General features: G+C 44.7%; 3 protein-coding genes and 1 long non-coding RNA gene across 5 annotated transcripts; 2 read left to right on the top strand and 2 right to left on the bottom strand.

Annotated features, from left to right (window-relative positions):
* Positions 1 to 210: 210 nt before the first annotated feature.
* Positions 211 to 2,159, bottom strand: lsm3 (LSM3 homolog, U6 small nuclear RNA and mRNA degradation associated). The gene is made up of 4 exons (XM_088422345.1): positions 2,102 to 2,159; positions 1,007 to 1,117; positions 755 to 850; positions 211 to 502 (listed from the first exon to the last, which is right to left on the bottom strand). The coding sequence occupies exons 1-4, from the start codon at positions 2,120 to 2,122 to the stop codon at positions 422 to 424; spliced, it is 309 nt and encodes a 102-aa protein (XP_088278471.1). The 5' UTR covers positions 2,123 to 2,159; the 3' UTR covers positions 211 to 421.
* Positions 2,160 to 2,222: 63 nt separating this feature from the next.
* Positions 2,223 to 3,605, top strand: LOC148419578 (uncharacterized). The gene is made up of 3 exons (XR_015866505.1): positions 2,223 to 2,306; positions 3,088 to 3,301; positions 3,490 to 3,605. It is a non-coding gene; the product is annotated as an uncharacterized LOC148419578 (long non-coding RNA).
* A 1,712-nt stretch (positions 3,606 to 5,317) lies between these two features.
* On the top strand, positions 5,318 to 8,786 carry abraa (actin binding Rho activating protein a). Its single transcript, XM_088422344.1, has 2 exons — positions 5,318 to 6,010; positions 7,805 to 8,786. Exons 1-2 carry the CDS (start codon positions 5,429 to 5,431, stop codon positions 8,240 to 8,242), a joined length of 1,020 nt encoding a protein of 339 aa, XP_088278470.1. The 5' UTR covers positions 5,318 to 5,428; the 3' UTR covers positions 8,243 to 8,786.
* A 491-nt stretch (positions 8,787 to 9,277) lies between these two features.
* On the bottom strand, positions 9,278 to 23,601 carry rims4 (regulating synaptic membrane exocytosis 4). Of its 2 annotated transcripts, XM_088423107.1 has the most exons (7): positions 21,317 to 23,601; positions 17,823 to 17,967; positions 14,274 to 14,386; positions 13,305 to 13,406; positions 12,890 to 13,029; positions 11,616 to 11,719; positions 9,278 to 11,545 (listed from the first exon to the last, which is right to left on the bottom strand). In XM_088423107.1, coding segments are annotated over exons 1-7 (702 nt in total). In that variant the 5' UTR covers positions 21,414 to 23,601; the 3' UTR covers positions 9,278 to 11,544. The 2 variants fall into 2 exon arrangements, with proteins under 2 accessions (XP_088279233.1, XP_088279232.1); XM_088423106.1 differs by having other exon boundaries at positions 9,278 to 11,719; positions 21,317 to 23,553.
* Positions 23,602 to 24,425: the final 824 nt, after the last annotated feature.

The following is a 24,425-nucleotide window of genomic DNA, read 5'->3' as shown; positions in this document are numbered from 1 at the left end:
TCAAAACTTTGCCACGCTCATATTTCAATTTGAACCTTTTGTCTGCTAGGAAATCAAAATGGATTATTTGAGGTTGTTTTTGTGAAAACTCTAATTGCACATGTCAGAAATTTGGATAGTCGTCGATAAACTAAAAAGACATGAGGCTGCTATTGTGAAAACGCATCACATTTATTCTATTGTTCTCATAATTATTGCGTGAACATGAACCATTTTTGTGATCAAGTGGCATTTATTTGAACACAACCTCGTAACAGCACATCGTGGCCATTGTTGGGTTCCTCGTTTGGTGACATTAACAAAAATTTACACGCGACAGAAAAAAATCCAATCGTCTCAAAATGGGAAAAACAAAAAAAGGACTGCAAACTATCTCAGCTTCAATTTGGGAAAAAAAATTAAAAATTGAAGCCACCTGTGCTCAGCCCACTCGTAGGGGCGGCGCCACCAGGACGACACCATCGCCTCTGACAAACAGCATGGGGATGTTCCTCTTGGTTGACTGTTAATAAAAAAAAAAATATTCGTTATAAGGAGGCGTGCAATGAATATTTTTGTTTTCTAAACTTCCTTATAGCTGAAAATTAACAAGTATACCTGTCAAATTGAATCAGCTGCTTATATTATATATATATATATGTATTTGGCTTCATTTTTTTTCGTAAACATTTGCAATGAAAGGTGTCCCCGACTCCAAAAAGTTGGAGAAGCCACGCATTAGCCAATCGCGGTACAGTATAAGCGGCGCGGAGACCTTGTACAGTTCTTCGTAGGTCTCCTCGTCGATCTCCACCGTGGTCACCGTCTCCTCCACGTCTCCCAGGATCATGTTCAGATGCTGATCGTAAGCCTGACGCGCAGCAAAATAATACAATCCGCAAAGAAAGCTCGGCAAAGGGTGCGCGTGCGTGGAACGGGGTGTGAGGGGTCTTTCGCTTGTGTTTTGACATGCGTCTCTGTGAGTGTGTGTTGCGATCGCGCGTTTGAGTTTGCGTGTCTGGCATACGTGCAGCCGTCCTCGCAGCTCTCGGTCGTTCCTCATCTTGACGTAGATTCTCTCGTCCAGACTGAGGCGGATCAGGTCGAGGGGCTCTTCTACCGTGTTGGTGCTCGGTTGCTAAACGGCACGGACGAAAGATCTTCACGTGGACAACATGGACAAGGCTTCATTCCATACGCAAGGTAACTCCATGTGCTTTCATGTTCAAATTCTTTCCTGGTACTGGAATGATACTATAGTGCTAGGTATAAAATTCTATTTATTGTTTGTTGTTGAAATGCACCAATCAGAGCGATGCTCCAAATTCTGTTGTATACTGTTGTGCAATGACAACGAAAGCAAACGTATTCTATTCAAATTAAATACGGCTGATGTGTGTGACTAGAAATTTAGAAAGGAAGGCCCTTAATTGTCTTTGCGTAGCTGGTATACAATATAATCGGGAGCGCTGCTGATTGGAGCATGTTAAACAAATATGAATAACTAGAATAAATTGTAAGAAATTATTTGAAATGTAAAAGAAAATAAGTGTAAATTCATTTCAATTCTATGTTGACTTGTTTTTGCATTTGCTTAAAAAAGTGTTTATATTTTTAGAATGGTTTTGTGTTGACTCGTTTTAATTTATTTAATATATTCTCGGTATTTCACTTCTTACATGCTCAAACGTCACTAATATTCATTTATTATCAAATATTTCTAAATATTCCAACAAGTGTCGAGAAAAGGGCATTTTTTATTTTGCATGCTCAAATAAAAGTTAACTAATTTTGCATTGACACAAGTGTAGATATTCAAAATAAACTAGACACGTGAATTATATTACTCAATATAGTAAATATTGCCGTTGCTAATACTTGTGAAAGGAATGATGCATTCTTGTAACCACAGTTCGACATGCTAACGTAAAGCTAACGCGGCTAAGCTAGCATGTTCACCGTGCTGTCGCCAGGCTAAACGACACAAAAAAAAACCACAACTAAAGACAAGGGCGTCCAGACGATATAAAGACGACGTGGTTTCGGGGTTCTGATTGTGGCGAGGCTTCCCAAATGAGCCTCGTGAGCCGGAAATATGAAAAAAGCGAATGAATCCACAGACCTGCTCCACTTCATCCGCCATGATTTTGAGTGGTGGCTACGTATTGTGACGTCATTAAAAGTTGCCAGCTCTGAAAAATCAAACTCCGGCGCTTTCTACTTGTACAGTGCGCATGCGTATCCGAGAAACCTGGCAACTTTTTTTTTTTTTTTTCGTCTCCTCGAGTTCACGTTGTACCAAGACGTTCGGTCTTTCTGCAAATAAAGTAAGTATATTTCTCAAACCCAACTTTGCGACTTTACTTTCTAGTGGTATTTGAATGATTTAAAAATAATAACGTTGATTTGAAAGGGTGTTGCCGTGCTGCTTTAGTTGACTCCAAATCAAGGGAGCACGTGGTGTGTTCAAGTAGATCGTTTTTCTTAGTGTCCTTTAAGCAACTAAATGCATTCGAACTTTGAATTCCATGTGCTTTTTTTTCAAATCAAGTATTTGGCTTTAGCAATGTCTAAAATTACCGATGCTAAGTGGATTAAGGACTTAAGTATGCACTTACTTTAGTACCAAATAAAGTAATGGATTACTCAAGGTATTGACTTAAGTTTTTGACCGTTTTTGATCACTTTAGGCAACCGAGCGCAAAAGTAACCGATTACTATATCAAGTAATTGATTACTTTTAGCACTTTATTACCTAAAGTAAGCAACGGCTTACACCAAAATATTACGTAATTTTGTACGTAAAAAAATCACTATAATACCTGATTACCTAAAGGAATCACTCTAGTACTTGATTACCTAAGCCGTAATTTTTAGACATTTTTCAGCCAAAAACTTTTAATTTGTAAAAAAGCACCTAGGATTGAATGTCTGAACTTTTTAAAATAACGTAAAAAAAAATGGTGATCGAATGAGTTTTATCAAATGTTGAATCCACCCTATAAAAAAAATCCCCCCACCCTTGCCCAAACGCTTCGTTTTGTGTTGTTAAAAAAAAAAAAAAAGCCCACCATTTAATGTATTAGAATTTGAATATGTTTTTGCAAGGAGAGCCTCCCCGCCAGTCCGGTCCGGTTTTCCATACTGGTTCCGGTTGCGCTGGTGCAGGAGGCAGAGCAGAGGCAGCGGTGTTACCCATTCCACACTCGGCCCATCCACAATGGCTTTGTGCTGGAAGAGAACCCTGCCACAACACTATCATCCCAGAAAAAAACAAAAATGGATGGGAACGATACTTATCATTGCATATTTCAAATATCGGGTACAGTACTTACTGTAACTCTATTTTGTTCATATTTAGTTGTTGTTTTAACACTGGAATGCCTTCCCTGTAATGTGCGCAAGTACACAACGAAATATGGAGCGCTGCCCCGATTGTTGCATGTTGTTTGAAGAATGTTGTCAAACGAAATCCTAACGTGTGACATGAATGCTAACCTTACGTTGCAGAAGCAGACACGATCGACCGTGGCCACGAGATGGCGCCAAAGCACCAGAAGCAGGAATCCACGCTTGCATTTCGTTACAATTTTGATGTTGATAATAAAGCTCTATATTGAGGAGGAAAAAAAGTGCCTTCATTACTTTTGTGCACCAACACATACACAGAACCAACATGGAGTCTTCCGTGGCTTTAGGACCTAAAGTTCACCTGGGATGCACGTCAGAATGGCCACTCCATCACTTCCATCAAACAGTAGTTCAATTAAGTGCCTGAAAAATGTGACGTCATACGCCGCATGCATTAGTAAAGCCACAAGGGAATGTTTTTTTTAAATAAAAAACTGGAAGGTGACCTGTAGGCGGGGTCACGTTTAGCTCCGCCTCACGTGCAACCCGCAGCCAGGACCACTCTGCTCTATTTCGGGGTACGCGCTTATGATGTGCGAAACATCCTGGCGTCGGACTCGAAACTAGTACGCGGCCACACAGGAGCATATGATGGAAAGCGTAGCCAGCTACGACCCACTTGGATATTGGCAATCGCTGCGGAAATTTGGGAGAGCGTTTGAAGCTAAAACGCACACGGATAACGATGCACAATATAACTCCAAATAGAAGCGTAGAGAGAATTGTTTGCTTCTATAAGAAGACTTCTTTGTGTCATTACTGATTAATGTACAAAGAAGATCACGTGATTCCATGATATCATAGATGCTCTATATAAAACATCTCCTCATAACGCCAAACATGAGCCTCCATATCGTCAATGCACACTAATAGTTACAGTCGTGCACCCATAGAAATGCAGCGAGTGCGTGTGTGTGTGTGTGTGTGTGGGACCAACAATTGAAAAATTCATCCACACACACACACGCACGCACGTCCGCCTGTGCTGGAATTAGTCTGATTGGGTTCCAGCTGACAGGTGGGAGTCATTTTTAGATTCTCTGTGACCTCACGCGGGAATACACAAATTGTGTGTGCGTGTGTGTCTATGTTTGTTTATGTCTGTGGTGTCCAAACTCGTTTTAGCTTGCGGGCCGCATGGAGGAAAGTCGATTCCCAAGCGGGCCGGACCAATAAAATCATGGTATAGCCTATAGTTGTATAACTTTAAAATAACAACTTTGAATGTGTTATTCTTTTTGAAAACCATCCCAAATGTTACAAGCAAAACAATAAGATTAGTATTAATCATAAACATTTCAAGTAGGTCATTTATTTGAAAAAATTCTGCTCATTTTTTCACTTTGTATTATAAATTCGTCTCGCGGGCCAGAATAAACCCGTTGCGGGGCCAGAACCGGCCCGCGGGCCGCAAGTTTGAATGTCCTTGTGGCTGTGTATTTGTCGCACAGTGTGTGTGTGTGTGTTTGTCTTGTCTGCAGTGTCCAAGTGTTGAGTGTGTTTACCAAATCCCGGGTTTAATTATCTTTGTGAGGACCTCTTGCACTTGCAGGAACCATTTTGGATGCCAACCCTCAAGACTTGTTTTTAGAAAATAGCTTTGAATTGGATTTGGTTTAAATGTATGAAATCAATGGGATGTCCCCACTAAGATAGAGAAACTCGCGTTTGCGTGTGCAAGTCTATGTATTTGTTGCGCATATGGTGTATTTGTGTGTGTTGATTTGTTGTGTGTATTGTAGTGTAGTGTGTACGCGAGAGCGTGTTTGTACAGATGCATGCGCTACCGTTCCGGATTTCACATCTCACATTGCCCCCGGGGAACACGCGCGCACGCACACCCCCCCCCGCGTTTCTATTTAAAGGGCCCCGAGCGGGCGTCTCACCCAGTGACCGAGTGAGCAAGCGACGATCCGAAAGGCTCGCCGACGTCCCGCCGAAGATCCCGAAGCCGAGCCGAGGAGCCCGTCGGGCCCGGGCGGCGGATTTGCCGCATCCTCCTTCGGGGCGGGACCGAGCGGCGTCCCCCCGGGGTACGATGAGCGGCCCCCAAAGCAAGCGGGCCGCCAGGAGGATCCGTTGCGCCGCCATGGTGGCCGACCTGGCCAAGAGTTGGCAGGGTTGGGCCAAGGAGCACGCCGACAAGCAGGACGCCGCGCCCGCCGGGTGGACGCCCTGCTCGGCGGAGCGGGAGGACACCCGAGAGCGCCGGCCCGCGCTCAAAGCGGCGGAGCCCAAAGAAACGCCCTCCGGCGACGCCGGTTCCATCCGGAGCGTTTCCATCTGGAAAAGCGTGCGACCCAAACTCACCGAGCGCGGCGGGGATTTTGTCCACGCCATCCGCGGGAAGATGGAGTCGGGCCCCGAGGAGAGCAAGCCCTTCCTGGGCAACGAGTCGCCCACGCGGCGGCGCCACATCAGGGCGCTGCGGGGCGGGGGCGGCGCCGGCCTCATCCACGACAGGAAGTTGATGCTGCAGGACGGGAAGCCGAGCTCCAGGAGCAGCAGCCTGGAGACGGAGGACAGCGGCCTGGGGGATGAGGTGGCGCCCGGCGAGATCGCCGACGCCAAGGCGGAAACCCACGATGTCAAGTGTCAAAAAGGCGGCCGCGGGCCCAAGGTGGGGCCCACAAGACGCTTGTCGTGTCGTGGCGTTGCATTGTCGCGTTACGTTGTAGCGTTGCATTGTCGTCTTCGTTTGAAGCAATGAGTTGTCGCGTACGTCGTAACGTTACATCATAGCGTTACATGGTAGCGTTGCGTCATGGAATTTTGTTGTACCGTTACCATGTAACGTTACATTGGAGCATCGCGCTTTGGTGTTATATCATAGAAATTTGTTTTTGCGTTACATTGCCGTGTTACATTGCTGTGTTACAGTCTAGTATTGCACTGTAGCATTGGGTCGTAGCACTAACTTGCATCGTAACGTCGTAACATTACGTTGTTGCGTTACATCATAGTGTTATGTTGTACCGTTACATTGGAGACTTATAATGTAGCATTCGTGTTACCACGTGGCGTCACGTTATAGCGTTACATGAAATATTGTAGCAAATCATAGCATGATGTTGCACTGTTACATTGTACTGTGACGGCATAGGATTAACTCGGGGCGGTTACGTCATAGAGGTTGAGCCGTCGTCGCCGTTACAACTTTTTGGTGGCGCATTGAACGCTAGCGTTACATCACAGGACGAGCCCTAACCTCATCATGCAATTCCAGAGCAGGGTGACGTAACGGGAGATGAAAAGCTTGATATTTTCAGGCGTGCCGCTTTAACCCGGCAACAATTTAACGGAGCGCGACCCCGTAGGGCGGCTTGGTACTACATCGTCGTCTTCCGGTTCCTGCGGAAGGGGGCAAACATTCCCGCACAAAATGCCGCCGTCACTCTGACGTCTCTTGGAGTAACCTGACCCCAAGCTGGCACGCCAGTCGCGTTGTCTCATAAAAGGCAAACGCGGCCGCCTGCCGCCGCCGATGCTGCCTCCACCGACGGCAAGAAAAAAATCCAAATACACGAGATGGAACCGTAAAATGTCAGTAAAGCCCGAGGACGACACGTTTTCGCGCGTGACCTTCAGGTGCAGCAGGAGGTGAAAACGGCTTTGAGGGACAGCTGACAGCTGGTTGAAAAAAGGACCTTCAAAGTCACATAAACGTTAACTTTCAATTAGTGCGTCACCAAGGGCAAAAACACGAGACCTTTTCCCCGGATGACGTTCCGTTCCGTGGACTACCTAAACAGCCACGGGCCAATTTGGATGCTGTCCAAAAGGACGCCGGTCCGAGCGATGGAAAGTTCCACGAATCAGTAGGGCGTAGGTGTCGATCCTCGAGGGCCGGCATCCTACATGTTCTCCGATTTTCTCTCTCCAACACACCCGATTCGAATGATTAGCTCATCTCTGCAGTAGCTTCAAAACGATCCTAATCACCAATCACTAAGTTTTTCAATTCCCTAATTAAAGGCGTTTTTAGTCAATTCAACCTCAGCAATACTTTGTTTCACTCTTAGTGCATGTGACAGATAAAATTCAGACACATTTAGACAAAACCGTCTTCTATAGTTGCAGGGCCGGCCCTTATAAACGAGAACCGACATCCACCACCTGAGAGTCATGTAAGGCATGATAATGCCATCCGGTGGACACGATTGCTAATTGCACTCTCGTCCCCTGTATCAACCCTTTCGGGCTCGAACAAAGTTTCTTTTTTTTCTTCAAACTTCTATAAAAAAGAAAAAAAATGCCTTGGGCAAATATACACAGACGGACCAACGGTTATAATTTCGCCTGGCCTTTTGGAGCGAAGATAACGGAAAGGGGGCGGGGCCCGGTCGAATGTCGAGGCGGCAAAAGTCGCCCACCTCTGCTGTTTCTTAGGCCGATCGTGTCCTCTCCCCCTCAGATTAAGATCGCCGCCATGGGCGACATCAAGACCCGCTGGCAGCAGTGGTCCGAGGAGCACACGGAGAACCAGAGGCTCAACCCCTTCAGCGAGGACTTCGACTACGACTACGCCATGAGCCTGCGCCTGCGCAAGGGCGACGCCGGCTACGGCCGCCCCAAAGAAGGCTCCAAGACGGCCGAGCGGGGCGACCGCGCCCACAAGCACGTCCGCAGGGAGATGGAGGAGATGGTGTGGATCATCCGCGACATGGGCTTCCGGGACGGCCGGGGCGGGACCGCCGTCACCTTCGGGCGCCTCTTCGAGCGCTACGTGAAAATCTCCGACAAGGTGGTGGGCATCCTGCTGCGCTGCCGCAAGCACAACATGCTGGACTTCGAGGGCGAGATGTTGTGGCAGGGAAAAGACGACCACGTGGTCATCACCGTCAGGGACTGACGCCGGCGCCCGCCGCGGGGACCGGGAGCCACGCCCTCTTCCCAGAGGGGCTCGCTCGTCCTCGTCTTCCCTCTTACGGAAGCTCGGAGCTACCGACGGGACGCCAACGTTGCCGGCTCCTTCCGACGGGCCTGTTGGCTAAATGCTCAAAACGTAGCATCTTTCCCGTCGTACCGCGGGATAGTGACAGACTTAATAAAAAGGACCGATAAACAATCCCTGTTACGAAAGTCACGGAGTTGCCGATGCGGAGAAAACTTTGCCGGCTCCGAAGGCTCCGAAGGACTCGTAGGCTAAATGTTGAAAAGCTAGCACCTTTCCCATAATGCCGCGGGGGATTGACGGACATAAGAATATAACTATTGAAAAATGAGCCATAAACAAAGCGTGGAGTACACAACGCTGACTCGTTCCAGAGCATTTTTCCCATAATGCCATGCGCTATTTATCGATGGGCATGTATAACCGTCAAAATGACCGATACTAATAATCAATCCCTGTTCCACAAAGTTTGGGGCGATTAACGTGGACTCGTCCCAATGGATTTGGAGGCTAAATGCTAAAAACATAGCATTTTTCCCACAACGCCATGGGGTTTTGACTGACATAATAATACAAGAATAAAAATGAGCAACATGGCATTATGGGTAAAAATGCTACGTTTTTAGCATTTAGCCCACACACAAGTCTTTTTAAAAGTACTGGAGGTATTAATGGGAATTTCCCAAAGTGGACATTCATCAAGCTCAGAGGACGATGGGGTTTGTACACTTTTTTTTCGATATGCCTTTTCCCATAACGCCACGGGGCATCGACGGTCATAATGAAACGACTATCGAACAATGAGCACTTCCTTCATTTTAAACCCGTTGGAATGGTGCAGGTCAAATGCTAAAAGTTTTCTTTTTGTTTGTTTGTTTGACCCCATGGCATTATGGGGAACAAACTTCCCAATTTGGACAATTATCCAGCTCAGACAAGCATGTGGTTTGTGCAATCGCAAATAGTACTGGAATAAAAACACTTTTCGCAATGTCTTGTTTCCCATTGTAATTTTATTTAATCCAAGTCACAAAATATGCTCATGTGCATTCAAACGATCAGTAACGAGTCGAAAGAAAATGACATTTTTTTAGGAATCATTACTCTCATTCGTATTCATGAAATTTGATGCTTAGCATTTCATTTTTTTCCCCCTACATTTTCAATGATGTTAGTCCTCAGAGGCAACATGGCCGCCGTGCGCGTAAGGCCTCCTCGTTACATATTAGCGCTCAAATCAAACAGAGCGGCGCTCCACATTCGCTTGAAATTTTGTACGTTTTGCCCTTTTAGGAATAAAAAACTTAGATGACATTGGGTGACTTTGGAGTAACCATAATAATAATAATAATTACGAAGTATATTAAATTGTAAACGGGATTCTCTCAGAAAATGTTTTGGCACAAAAAACCCACAAAAAATCCTTAGATCTTTTCATAAATATATTAAATATTTATATAATAACTTCTACATCTGTTGTATTTTATATCGATCTCTTTGCGTTGTTTAAAAAAAAAGCTGTGATTCCATATGCTAATAGAATGATGATCATTCGGGCTACAAGCTAGCATGTTAGCGTGGGGGCGGATGTTAAATCTAGCCGCAAACCGCCTTGATGACGTCGGTTTTGGGATTTTATTGCTTTTCACAATGTAGCTTATGATTTTTTCATACAAACGTAATAACAATAACAATTATGATAATAACAACCATTTCCCTGCAGTGCTGCTACTGGCAAACCTGAGGCCAAAACTTAATCGGGAAAAAAAAGAAACATTTCCTAAAATCAAATCCACGAAGACATTAGAAACTTTTGCTCGTTTGAATCGTTAAAAAAAAAAAAAACAGCGGTTAACAAATACGCTACATTGTGTTATGTCCCTTAGCTTAGCCTCGCCGTGCTAACTGCGCATTAGACTGCATGCAGATGCTAGCGACTGATGCTACAAGCTAGCATTCCCACGTCTCCCGCCCAAATCCTTTGGCTCACCGTCGTAAATATTTACATCGTGTGAAGAACGCTAAAGTGCCCAAGATCCACTACCGCAACTTTGCTCACGCTAAAGTGATGCTAACGGCTAACTTGGGGAATTTTCCGAGCCGTCGCGGCGGCTTTTACGTGACGCTACCTTGCGATGAAGTGAAGAAAGACACTTGCTGGTCAAAGTTGGCACGTTAGCAATGGTTAGCCGTTATTAGCCAAAATAAAAACAAGTTGATGACGTGTGTGGTTAGCCTACAAGATTACTGTACTGCTAATGTTAGCTAACCATGTTTTTTTGTTTTTTTTGTGATGTAGTTTTTTGCTGTTTTTTTATACATTCATATATTTGTAAATTTATAGGTTTGTGAATGAATTTTTTGCACACTTGTTTATCATTTTACCTTGATGTCAAATATATGTCATTTTTAACTTTTTTATAAGTTTGCTTTGATTTTGATATATATATATATATATATATATATATATATATATATATATATATATATATATATATATATATATATATATATTGTAAATTGATTTTTGTTTGTAATATAAAATCATTTTTATGCCACCTTTCTTGCATTGGTGAATTTTGATACATTTGTAAACAATTTTGTTGTTTTTTTGCTTTTAGTTATATTTAGTTCCAATTGCGTTTACATTGTGGTTGCTGGCACTTAGCTACATTTACATTCAAATATATTTTTAAAAAAAGTCAGAAATTTCTTGTTGTTGGGCATTTTCAGAAGGATGAAATTTTTTCGGGCTGATGATAGGGACATATCTTCATGTGACGTGACGGCCCTGCGTTGATACAGTTTTTTAGAACAGGAGTATTATTACAGGAATAAGATTGTTTTAGAGAACATTAGCTGTTCTTTTTCTTGATAAACCTTTGAAATTTGTATTTTACTCAAACGGAATTTTTGGGGGGAAACGGTGTAAATTGTTCCCTTTTTGTTTCCTAAATGACTTGAACCGTCTTAATGAATTGTTTTTTTGCATGATTAAATTGCGATCGCTTTCCCGTACCCCTCCTACTGCATTTAAGGGTGCATATAAGAGTTACGCTAAAGTGCCCCCCCCCCCCAAAAAAAAAAGCCCGCGAAGCCTTGAGCCAACAGAAAACGAAGACGGGGCGTGAGACGACGTGACGCGCTGAGCCCGCAGCGTGGAGTTGGTCCAAACGGGAGGCGGCGGGACATTTAGTCCGGCGGGGCCCGGGGGGCCCGCCTTGGGTCTCAGGGGCGCTCCGCCGAGCTCTCCAGTGACATCTGCGAGGAGTGGCGCATGAGGGGCGCGCTGGTGGGTTCCACCGTGGACGAGGTAGGGAACAGCTTGTACCAGCCAATCACCGTCCGGCTCAGGTCCAGCTCCTCCAATAGGATGCGGGCCACCCCCATGAAGCACTTGCGCTCCATGCGCCCGTAGTTGCCCCAAACGATGAGCTGCACGGCGCCGCAACAAACACATGAAAGTCAATCAGCTTCTTGCCGCTCCTTCTAAATTTGGGGGGGAAATTCAGCCCCTCGAGCCACTTGCTTTTGCCGTTATGAAATTTGGTGTACCGGCTCATATTGAGTAGAGGCACAAAAAAGTCTCTTGAAGCCATACTTAAAAAGACGCGGAATGTCGGCCATCTTGGTTTGAAGTGGCCATGCTAGGCTCCTGCTGGTAGTTTCTGCAGGGCATTGAATTTGGGGGGAAAATTCAGCCCCTGAAGCCAATTTGACTTGGCAATATGAAACTTGGTAGACATGCTCATATTGAGTAGAGGCACAAAAAAGTCTCTTGAAGCCATACTTAAAAAGACGCGGAATGTCGGCCATCTTGGTTTGAAGTGGCCATGCTAGGCTCCTGCTGGTAGTTTCTGCAGGGCATTGAATTTGGGGGGAAAATTCAGCCCCTGAAGCCAATTTGACTTGGCAATATGAAACTTGGTGGACAGGCTCATATTGAGTAGAGCCACAAAAAAGCCTCTTGACGCCATGTCTGAAAACACACAGGATGTCTGCCATTTTGGTTTGAAGTGGCCATGTTAGGCTCCTGTTGGCAGCTTCCACGGGACATTGAATTTGGGGGGAAAATTCAGCCCCTCAAGCCAATTTAACTTGGCAATATGAAATTTGGTAGACAGGCTCATATTGAGCAGAGCCACAAAAAAGCCTTTTGAAGCCATGTCTGAAAACACACAGGATGTCGGCCATTTTGGTTTGAAGTGGCCATGTTAGGCTCCTGTTGGCAGCTTCCACGGGACATTGAATTTGGGGGGGGGGGGGGGGGGGGGGGGGGGGGGGGGGGGAATTCAGCCCCTGAAGCCAAAGTCTATTGAAGCAAAGACACGGCAAATTGGTCATTTGCAGACGTCACGCTAAAACCTTTCCACGGGTCCTTGAATTTCGGGCAACAACAGTTGAACTTGGCGGTATGAAATTCGGTGACATGACTAGACCCACAAAAGGTCCCTGGAAGTCACGCCCGAAAAGGCACGGGAAACCGAGCCCGATTCGGTCCGACCCTTACCGAACTCAAGCCGGGGATGCGATCGCGAGGGGGCGGGGCGCGGAAGCAAAGTTGAGCCAAAGGGGAAACGGGTCGAGTAAGCCGGCGAAGCCCACCTGGACCACCTTCCCTTGAGGGCTCTCCGAGAAAACCAGCACTTGGTTGTAAAGCGGGTCCAGGGACTTCCTGGCCGACTTGGTTTTCTTCTTGGCCACGCAGGCGCCGTTCTCCAGCAGGTACACTTTGATGTAGGCGGCTACGGGCAAAAACAAAACTTGTTATGCATAATACATGCAGTAAAGACTGAATACATATTTTCTGATACACAAATGAATATTCTTATATTTATTTTTTTATGAATGAAAAATGATTGTAGCGGAGACTTCATTTAATTCCCAATAAATAAAATGGCAATTTTTTTGAAGGCGTCCTTTTGGGCCCGGGCCGCTCCGTTGTTACGCAACGCGGCGGCGTTATGCAAGCGCGCAGATTTGATAGTTTGCCGTTACACAATAGAAGCGGCGGAATTACCGGGTGGCGCCTTGGAGCCCGTTTTCATGGTGAGTCCTCTGGCCTGGACCACTTCCACCTCCAGGCAGCCGTTCCTCTCCATCAGCCCGATCTCCACGTCGCCTGCGCGCAGTCGCGCCTTCACATGGTCACAACTACGCCGGTGTGTGTGTGTGTGTGTGTGTGTGTATATCTTTTTTTTTTTACCTAGCCTGGATGGTCATCATTTATTAGCATATCATTCATTCTTTTAGCATACTTTAAGCATCTAAGTAATCAATTACCTTTAAGTACTTTAAATACTCAAGTAAACAAGTAATATATTTAAAAATACATGAAAAAAAAGCCAAGTACACTAAAAAAATAAGGCAATTATGAAGTGAATGCTGAAACAATGGATACTTTATGTATTTAAGTGAATAAGGGACATTGACAAAATCTTCTCAAATGACAATAGCCATTTGAGATCTGTCATTGAACCAAATACTCCCCAAAAATGGAAAAAACTAAACTAGAAATAAGTACCTGGGATTGAATGCATGGACTCTTAAAAATACGTCTTTGGGATTGAATGAGTTAAGTACGGAGGAGTATGGGTACGTTATATTATTTATTCTACTGTATATAAATAAGACATAACTTATAATACCTACAAAACATATACAATATCTAACAATATATCTGATGATATGTAATAAAAACAAATAAAATATATGATTGATTCTATTTCTTGTTCATTTTATCAACACAGGAGATACGGAAGAAACGCCCCCACTGTCGTTGCGTAGCAGTTAAAAAAGGCCAAGAAATGTTCTATTCTATTCTGTTCTCTGGCCACACCTCCAAAACGGAGGCCCGCCCCCCCGCCGCGAAAGTGAGCCACTCAGGCGCCCTCTAGCGTTGATTGCGGGAGCGACAAGCGGACGCGAGCTTCGTGTCGGCAAAGGCAAAGAAATGTTCCTGGCGCTGACGCGCTAAACGCTAACTCACCCATGGACGTCATGGCGAGCGTTTGGCGCCCGACGAACTGGGCCGGCCCCATCCCGTCCAGGAAGTCGCTGAACTGGGCGTCGGAGGCCAGGCACATGCCGCTGTAGTTGAGGCTGAGAGAAAAAAAAAAAAAAAAAAACGCACACAACGTCAGATATTTGCCCGCCGATATTCGGCCGCCGCGGGCAGATGTTTGGCGGATATTTGTGAGAGGATTCTGGCACGGGAAAAACCAAGAAGCAGCAATCGGAGCGGCCGCGAAATGAAGCGCGCGGCATCTTGCCGCTCGTTAGTCCAGGATCATTTACAGCCTCCGGGCAACAAAATCACTTAGCTGAGATTAGTCCTGTACGCTGCGCTTTTAAGATTTTACATTTGGCGATTAGCAAAGCGGCAGCTGCCCACGCTCGCTGCGTGTAATGCGTCCTTACAAAGTCAGGTATTTTTATATATATAGATATAAATATATGGAGATATTGATCAGAGGTGGGCAATTTACAGTTTTTCGTTGGTCCGAGGGGCGCCCGTGCCCCGCCCCCGTCGTGCGGGAAATTGTAATTGTCAGACCGGCCGTCGGCAACTTTCGTCGTCTTGACGATGAGAGCGTTGCGGGATGCGTTTCAAGCCACCAATGAATGCGGAGCAAATTCGCATTCTTTCTCTGATTGGCTCCTGGCCAGGAAATGCAAAACGGAAGTACTTAAAGAAGTGTTTTAGTCAATTGAACCTCAGCAATACTTGGTTTCACTTGCGGTGTATGTGACGGATTCAATTTCGACAAATCTTAATGAAGCCGTCTTCTGTAGTTGTAGGCCAGGCAGTTATGAACGAGAACTGACATCCGTCATTTGAATATCACGTAAAGCATGATAATGCCATCCGGTGGACATGATTGCTTATCGCACTCTCGTCCTCTATATTAAATCTAATGGCGTATTATAGCCCTTAGTTGGCTTTGTTTTCGTGTTACACTTATATTACCGTGTTTTGTTTCAATTGCGGTGGAACTGTAGAACCACAAACATGTTGTTAACTCGGATTGCAAGTACTAAAACAGAAAAAAACGATTAGTATGCCCGCAGACAGAAGTAGAACGGCGCCTGACGAATGACGGCCCAGATATTAAAAAAAAAAATGTTGCCCTAATATTTTTCAAAATATGAACAACTTGAGATCTTTTATGATTAATAGCAACATTATTGTTTTATGATGAATAGGGATGCACTAAAAATTAAGAATTGAATGAATGAGGAGCAGATGCTAGACAATCTGTGACAATCTTTGTCCCTCTCCTCGCGAGTAAAAGCCCTTCGTCTTCCCTCGTGTGTCTACTTTATTAGACGGTCCACGGGCTAGTTCTGCCTCGCAAATGGTTTCATCCGGCCCGCGTGATGAGTTTGCAATGTAACGTAAAAAATTGAGCGGATTTTTTTTCAGTATATGAAAGGTTTTATGAATAAAAGTAACGCTGGCGTTTTATGATCAATAGTGATGCTGCGCTTGTACTAAAAAAGAATACGACCTTTGTTGTTTTAAATAAATACACCCATGTTTTATTTATTATATCAACGTATACACGAGCTGTCTACAATGCAAAAATTGCATCAAGATTAGCCCGGCGAGCGAGGGAGGGAGAGGGGATTACATTTTTAGATTACAACACGGCTGCGGGGATTACGCGAGAAAAATGACACGAATAATAAAATCTCACGCATATCCAAGGTCATATTTGATCCACTTTTCATGATTATTTTCTTGCAAATATGACATTATGTGACAGATCTACTTAACTGCTCGGCTTATGTGAGGAAGATTTTTTTTTAAATTTATGAATAAATGATGAACGACATTTGATGAAACATTGATTTCATTCCAGATATAATGAATGAAACATTCGTGACAATTTTATTTCATTCTTTCCTGTATTTATTATGAATTTATTTAATCTGATTTATTTCAAATAAAATTTAATAACGAATATGTGTGAGAATTGTAAGGGGCAACTCTCAGATAAACGTGAGAACGATGTCGCCCTTTTTTTGGATTCATAAAAGGAAAGTCCATCCCTCATCCAAAATTTCTCATAACTTGACAGGAACAATATATTTGTTTGAGAAAAATATTGCAAAAAATTGTACTTTAAAAAAAAAACTTTTGAGGGAATAATCAAATAAACGAGGATATTCTTGGGACAAAAGGCATAAAAAAGGTTGATAAAAAGGGCACGAATATACAGGAATAATATTTTTTTTCCCAAAAAGAATGCATGTTTCTTTGAGGAACTGCTTGTATATTTGCGAGCGTTTCTTTGAGGGGGGAAAAAAATTCAAGGGAAAAGTTTGAGCGTTTTGCCGCTTTGGAGGCCCAACGAGAGCGTCTCCCTCGTCATTGGCTCCCGGCATGGCTGGTTAGCCAATGGGCTGCCGGGCGTCCCTTGGGTACCGCCCACCTGCGTCTCCCGCGGCGCTTTGATGTTTTGCTGCACTTTTGGAGCCAAAATTTCCTGGGCCATAAATAGAATCCAAAACGGAGCGTGTGCAATCACCCCCCCCCCCCCATCCCCCCTCCCCCCCGTTATGTAAGTGCAGGATTTCATTGGCAGGTTGTCAGCAAGCGGCGGGGGCGTGCGTGCGTGCGTGCGGCGGCGGCGGCGGCGTTTGCCGTACTCGCCCGTGATGTCATAAGCCTCCAGTGTACGCAAAAGCCTTGGCTCCAAAAGAGAGCCGCATAGCCGTCGGCTCACCAGATAACACAAATTTTAGATGATTATTTATTTCATTATTATATTTCATGTGAAATGTGCGTGATGTGTATTTTTTACAGTATTGCTATCTCTGAGCAAAACAAAAAAAAAGACTATTTTTTTATCATGTATTTTTCTATTTTATAGTTATTTATTTTGATATAGATTTGCATGATGTATTTTAGTTTTAGTATTTTTTAAACAAAGTATATGTACATTTTCAAACATATTGCAGGCCAACTGCTTAAAGAAAGAAACTAAACAAACTGTTGCATTATGGGAAAATTCCAAATGACACAATATCAAAACTAAAAAATCGTATTTTTATAGCATTATAGTTTTATATTTTATAATTTTACTGTTGGATTTTAGATGGTATATGTATTTTTGATAGAAAAATACACGTAAACAATTTTCAACATAACGCGAGCCAAATGCTAAAATAATACTTCTCGATGTAAACGTCAACAAACTGTTGCATTATGGGAAAAAACGCCAACTGGACATAATATTAAAACAAAAGACATTATTTTTATAATATTTTTCTATTTTATAGTTACATTTCAGGTGATATTACTATTTGACTAGTATATTATATTTACTAGTAGTATATTCATATTATATATGTATTCTTTCTAGTTTTTGTATTTTTTAAAGAAAATACTTGTAAATAGCATAAATAGCTCCAAGAAAAGAAGTCGGGAATCAGGAAGTCAATAAAGTGTTGCGTTATGGGAAAATAGGATTGAAAGTCAAAGGAAAAAAAGGTCTTTTTTTTTGTTTGTTTTTGGCGCCGGCGTACTGACTTTCCCTCGGAGCCGTAACTGTTGACGCTGTCCTCGATGGACTCGTGGCTGGCCTGGCGGGGCGGGCGGCTGGGCATCTCCACCGCCAGGCCCGTCTCCGTGCTCCTCTGGATGGCGCCCTTCAGCTTGCGCCCGTCCGCGTCCGCTGCGCGCACACATGCGTTCCCATTAGTTTGCTCTTCATTTGAAAGGAGACCTGAACTCTTCCCGCTAACAGCGGGAACCCAGACAAAATCTCCACGTTTCAGCGCCTTCGCGTACTTCCCGGGGAACTTGTACGCCCGTTTAAGATTCAGCAATCCATTTGTGTTCCATTGAATTTGCTCTTGGTTTGAAAAGAAAAAAAAAAAAAAGTACTGTTCCTTTCCTGCCGGGGCGTTAAAAAGTATTAAACTCGATTTGCTGTTACCTGCTGAAAACGCCTATTTGAGATTGAGCAATCAGTTACAATTCATTTGCTCTTAATTTGAAAAGAAAAATCGATTCTTCCTGTCAAGGCATTCAAAAAAATAGATTTGGGGGATACTTGAAAAAAATCTCGCATACCTGTTTGAAATTTAGCAACGCCTTGTTTCATGTTCCAATTGGTTTGTGCTTCATTTGAAAAGAAAAACAAACAACAGTTCCAAATTAGACTTTCCGCAACCAGAAAAGTGTTTTCGTGCGCCTCCAGAGGTACTCCTTCCCCTGTTTGACATTAAGCAATAAGTTGCTTCGTGTTCCAATCCGTTCGCTCTTAATTTGAAAAAAAAGCAAATGAACTGTTCCTGTCCTGGCATGAAAAAGCCCTGCAGAAACCCTGTTGGAACGTGACATCGCCACGTACCCTATGCAGAACCACTGCAAGAGTTTTTCAAAATCTCGTTTCACCGGCTGACCTTGAAAACCATTTTTTCTGCCGCCGTAAATCATTTTCCCCAACATAGTTGACACAAAACGAATGAAAAGCAAAACCGCACACAGAAAACACACAAAAACAGCACACACTCACGCACACATTATCGACTGGCAAAATGACTACACGCACGACGTTCCGGGAGCGAGCAAGGTGTCCTGTGAGTGGAAATGCGTGTGTGTGTGTGTGTGTGTGTGTGTGTGTGTGTAGTCTGGCTCATAGTGGTGTATGCAACCTTGTTTTTAGGACACAAGTGTCTCCTTTTTATGGCTCACACACACTCACAGTGACACACGCCGAAAATGGGACAAGCAGACTCTCATCCAGGACACACACACACACTCACTCTGACTTTGATACACACGCATATGTGTGTGCATTTTTTTTGCTGCATGGTGGGGACCAAAATCCAGCTTTGACTGTCTTTGTGGGGAACCTCTTGCATTTGCGGGGACCGTTTTGGTTTCAGACCTCTTTTGGGTGGCACCTCTACTTACGTGTATATAAACATATAAAACATACCAATTTTGCCCGTCGTGTCAGACGTTAGCGTCGTTAGCAGTTTAGCAACGACATCACACAGGAAGCACTTGGCATGACCCCATACTAAACTTAAGTAAATTAAATGCTCGTGCGGACATGATCGCTGGAAATGTTAAATAAAAACATGTCTCTCTCTGCAATCATCACCCAAAATGTATTCTTCCTATCAAGGCATAAAAAAATGGACTTGGGATGCCTGAAAAAACTAAAAATCTCAGGCAGTGTCTTCTTGTACCACTATTTGAAATGTAGGAATGTGTTCCAATTCATTTGCTCTTCATTTGAAAAGAAAATGAACTTGACTTGGACGTCTATGGGGTAATCTGTTGTTACGCTTAAAATTAGGGGCTAGGAAAAGTCGATGGGACGTCCACCATTACGATAGTGAGCGCTTTTGGTTTTTGCCACATGGTGGGGACCGGCGTTTTTACCGTCGTTGCACAAAACCGATTGCAGCCGACCGAGTAGGCGCATTCCGAAAAGGTTGAAAAAAGAATCTTCCTTTCCTTTTTTTCGCAGAGAAAAAGGGACGCAAGGGGCGTGGCGCACGGCGAGCGCGGGAGCTGGGACGGCTAGAGGAGGGGGCGAGGCGAGGCGAGGCGAGGCGACCCAAAACAGTCAGGAGTAAAGAATGGAGAGCCGGGAAAGGAGGTCTGCTCCCCCGGGAGAGGGGGGGGGGGGGGTCGCACGGGAGGGGGGTTAAAAGACAAGATGGCGGCCGTCCGCACCTATCTCGACGGCAGCGTCGACCCGGGCTAAACAAGGATCCGCTGAAGCAAACTCCTTCCGTGCCAGCTATTTTAAAACTGTCAATACGTACAGTGGTAACTCTACTTAACAAATTCATTTAATGGCACATTTACTGAAATATTGATTTTTTAATCCCATGTTTAGGTGTTAAATGAAACATTCTTTTAATTGATGACACATTTAATTAATTAAAGACAAATCTAATAAAACATTGATTTCTTTAATTCCACATTTAACTAATAAACTAGGTTTTTCTTTTACCGGCTCAAGTTTGAAATTTTTGAAAGGGCAAAAAAACATACACATGGCATCAAGGGATACAAAGCGAGAGAGAAGATGCCATTGAAAAATGGAATGAACTGCCATCGGGCATTTTACTATTGTGTTGGCGCGGTATTCTTCAAATCCCAGTGTGTGGGTGTGATTTTTTTGGTGTTGCTGCTTCTCTTATTTCTAAATGTGCAGGTATGCTGGTATGATGTTCCTGGAAGCGGGAAAAACTACGAAAAGAAACATACAAAAGGGGGCATTCTTCTGCTAAACAACGAGAGAGGGAGAAGACGAAGATGCCTTCCAAAAATTGAAGTGCAATTTTACTCGCCACCAGGGCGCAATCTCCACCACTAACCTCTGCTAAGCTTTCTTTAGGCGTGTTACTGTTGTGCCGGTGCAGTATTCTAACCATCCAAAACGTGTCAGTATTATTTTGGAAATACGTTGCTGCCGCTCTTATTTCTAAACATGCAGAAGCTGCTTGGAAAAAACAAGTTTGAAACAAAGTTTAAAAAAATGGTGTTATTTTGGAAATATGTTGATGCTGAAACATGCAGGTATGTTCAGTCTACGCCAACGGCATGATATGATATGCCCTGGAACCGGGCAGTTTGAAAGAAAAACAAACAATTGTCCAGTAAACAAAATAAGAGTGATGAAGACTCATCGAGTCTGAGGTGCAATTTTACTCAACACTATGGGGTACCAGTACATGAGATCGGGCGCATTACTGTTGCGTTGGTAGGATATTCTAAAAACCTGCGCGCGTTACGTTGGAAATACGTTGCCGCTGCTCTTATTTCGAAACATGCGGGTTGGTTCGGTCAATGTCGCCGGAACCGGGCAGTTTGAGAAAAAAAGTTTGGAATTGAAATATCAACCGCCCTCGTGCGGGAATATCTGCCGCTTCTCCCGCAGCGAACGTGAGGGAAATCCATTTTCAGTCCAGTTTCGATAAAGCGGCGCGGTTCGCGGTCCGAAAATGTGAAAACGGAGGCCTGGCAGGCGCGCGCGCGCGCGGGCGGGCACGTACCTCCGTCGTCCTCGTCGAAGGAGTTCATGCAGGGGAAGTAGATGGCGAGCGCCTCGAAGGACGCCGACAGGCTGATGCGGCTCTGCGAGCGCTCCATGTAGAGGCCGGCGGCGCCGGCGCCGCCCCCGCCCGGGGCCGGGCCCGGGTCGGCCGGCTTGGCCAAGCGCGGCTGCTGGGCATTCTTCACGCGGAGTACGGCGCGCGGCGTCTTGCACGGCGGTCCTGGGCTGCCCCCCGCGGCGGCAGACCCCCCCAAGCCGGCCGGGAAAGGCGAGTCACTGACGAGGAGGAGGAGGAGGGGGGCGAGCCGGGAGAGCTCTCATAGAGGATGCTCGTCTTTCCCCCCCCCGGAGCGGGACCCGGCCGGTCTTAGGAGCGCCCCTGGAGCCGCGCCGACGCCATGGCGGGAAAGCGCGCACCTTTGCGGCGGGGGAGCTCGGCTGCTTGCCTGCCTGCCTGCCTGCTGCCTGCCCGCCCGCCCGCCCGTCCGCCTGCGACGCTGGTCCCGGATCCCTCGCTCGGCTCGCTTCAGACGGAGAGGGGAGTCTGCCGGGAATGAGGGAGAGCGGGGCGGCCAATGGCGGGCGGGCGGGGGAAGGGGCGGGGCTTGGAGGAGAAGCACAATGATGACAACACAAACAAGGACGTCTTCTGAGGTGGCTACATGGCGCGCGGGAAGAAAGGCTATTTTTTTCTCACTTTTCAAAAGGAAGGTTAGCATCAAAGGTAGATTCAGAAAAAAATATATATATATTTTTTTTTTTTATTATTGGTCCGGCCCGCTAGGGAATAGATTTTCCGCCAAGCTGCTCTTAAACATCATCTCACGGGCCGAATGAAAACTTTCGCAGAGTAAAGAATAAAACGGATCCGATTGCTTTCAACAGAAGAAAAACTTGAAATGTTTTCTGATTTCAATTATTTGCTCAATTTCTGCCGCTGCAGCTTTTATAGCAGTGTGGCTTATCGCCCCCAAAAATATAAACATTACAATACTTATGACGTACTCGCGCCGGAAAATAAAAACGGCAGTCTAATAATGAGGCGAAAACTAAATAGAAGGCGTCGCCGTGGTAACCGCGCCAACGTGTCCCGATCAGCTGACGGCGGGACGGAAACAGATGCTGATTTTTCTATTTGGAGCGCGTCGGAAAGGTTAGGCGAGCGAGTCTCGCGCCGTTCTTCATCACCCGAGAATATCTTGGCTTTCGGCAAAAAAATCAAATGTTTACATTTTTTTCACCGCCGTTTGCAGTCGCGTTGACGTCACAGAACGTCTCTGGAAGACGTCCGACGCTCACACACACACGCAAAAAAATGTCCACACACACAAGGAAGTCGCTGTGTAATAGTGGGGACATGGTTTGCAAATACTCCAAGTTTAACCATGGAAAAAGATTGGTTTACCCAACAAAAATCCAAACTGTGGCCCGGGGGCTGATTGCGGCCCGCAAAAGGGTTTAATCCGGCCCCCCAGATGAAAACCAGCAAGCCAAAAAACGAGCAAAAAATGTCTTAGGATTAATAGTGATGTTGTGCTTGTACTATTTTGGACAATATTAACTCATTCAACGCCAAGAGCGTATTTTCACGTTTTTTTTTAACGTCTGGACATTTCATCGAAAACGCTTGATTCGATACTTAAGTGCATACTATATACTACAGTACATAGTAAATTTGAACTTGTTGCATTCAAGTTCTATAAACAAACAGCATGATTTTGTTGGTCCGGCCCACTCGGGAACAGGCCGGCGTTTGAAAACTTTTGAAAAAGTCTGATCTTGTGGGGTCCATCAAAACGGTCAAGTGAAAGATAGTAAAAGGGAGCGGGACCGGGTCCCCGCCATGTAGCAAAAAGCAAGGGCAAATACACACACGCACAATGCGTGTATGAAGAAAGGCAGAAGTTAAGCTCATTTTGGTGTCGGCGTGCAGATAAAAATGTTACGTAACGTAGGCTGTCATGATGGATTACCAGGTAGCTAGCTGCACGCGCGTGCGAGCGTGCGTGCGTGCGTGCGAGCGAGCGTGCGGCCTCCCAGCCCCAAAAGCACCGGCAGCAACCAAATGAGCCCAGCAGCTTAGCGGACGGGCAAATCCAGCTAAGTTGACGCCGCTAAATGGCGAGCCGGAAAAACACCGGTCGGAAAACATTTCAGGTTTCCCATCGATTCAAAAATACTAAATAAAAAAATACTAAATTATTCAACCCATTGGCGGGGCACAACGGGAAGTCACCCATCAACGGGCTAACACGCTAACTGGCTAACCGGTCAACAGGTCACTTAGTTAAACTGCTAACCACAACTTCGCTAACCAGAAAAGCTAACTAGCAAACATAACCAGAAAAGCCACAATGCTAATAAAAAGTAAATGAAAAAATGTTTTCTTTTTTTTTTTTTTTTTTTTTTTTTTTTACACTTTCAGCCTAGTTTTTTTTTTTTTTTTTAAGTGAAAGTGGGCCAAGGCCTCAGACTTAATTTATTCTGAAAGTAGAACGGCGACTCCCAATTATGATGTGATCGCCCTTTTCCACAAGCACGGAGATAAGAGTTTTTTCGGGCGTTGTTTTTTTGCTTGGCATGATTTCCTAAGGGAACGACAATTATTGAAGGAGGAGCATCTCACCCTTGATTGATTATTGATTGCCTTTGAGTAACTCAAGCGTCCCACCGGAGTCGAAAACAAATCAAGCAGTGACATCACGTCTGTCCTCAATTTGAATTGCGGGATCATGACGAGAAGAAAAAAATAAAAAATCATCATCAAGTAGAAATATGCATACAGGCCTAAAGGAGGCGACCACAAAAAAAAAATAATTGAGGAATAAGTTTCATGTTCCAATTGATTTTCTCTTAATTTAAAAAGGAACGATAGTACTGTTTCTATCACGGCAAAAATATACCCCTGAAGTAACTTGGCCTACCCCCAGGGGTACCCGAAAACACATTTGAGATTCGGGAGTAAGTTGTTTCATGTTCCAATCACTTTACTCTTAATTTGAAAAGATGTAAAGTTTGCCATGGAATTAAAAAGCGTGAAATTAGATTTGCTCACATTTGCAGAAAGCTTATTCAAACCTCATGTACCCCTGAAGTAATCCCCAGGG

The sequence above is a fragment of the Hippichthys cyanospilos genome, chromosome 9, assembly GCF_059441005.1.
Source record: "Hippichthys cyanospilos isolate Australia breed blue-spotted pipefish chromosome 9, RoL_Hcya_1.0, whole genome shotgun sequence".
NCBI classification, from domain to species: Eukaryota; Metazoa; Chordata; class Actinopteri; order Syngnathiformes; family Syngnathidae; genus Hippichthys; species Hippichthys cyanospilos.
Note: the sequence above shows the minus strand (reverse complement) of the source record. Positions and strands in the feature narration are given on the sequence as shown.

Coding starts and splice junctions, on each gene's coding strand:
- lsm3 (XM_088422345.1), bottom strand. CDS start 2,122: ATGGCGGATGAAGTGGAGCAG. Junction 1,118..2,101: donor TGGCGGATGAAGTGGAGCAG/GTCTGTGGATTC, acceptor CGTGCCGTTTAG/CAACCGAGCACCAACACGGT. Junction 503..754: donor CCTACGAAGAACTGTACAAG/GTCTCCGCGCCG, acceptor TTTTATTAACAG/TCAACCAAGAGGAACATCCC.
- abraa (XM_088422344.1), top strand. CDS start 5,429: ATGAGCGGCCCCCAAAGCAAGCGGGCCGCCAGGAGGATCCGTTGCGCC. Junction 6,011..7,804: donor AAGGCGGCCGCGGGCCCAAG/GTGGGGCCCACA, acceptor TCTCCCCCTCAG/ATTAAGATCGCCGCCATGGG.
- rims4 (XM_088423106.1), bottom strand. CDS start 21,413: ATGGAGCGCTCGCAGAGCCGCATCAGCCTGTCGGCGTCCTTCGAGGCG. Junction 17,968..21,316: donor CTTCGACGAGGACGACGGAG/GTACGTGCCCGC, acceptor GTGTGCGCGCAG/CGGACGCGGACGGGCGCAAG. Junction 13,030..13,304: donor GGGCTCCAAGGCGCCACCCG/GTAATTCCGCCG, acceptor TTTTGCCCGTAG/CCGCCTACATCAAAGTGTAC.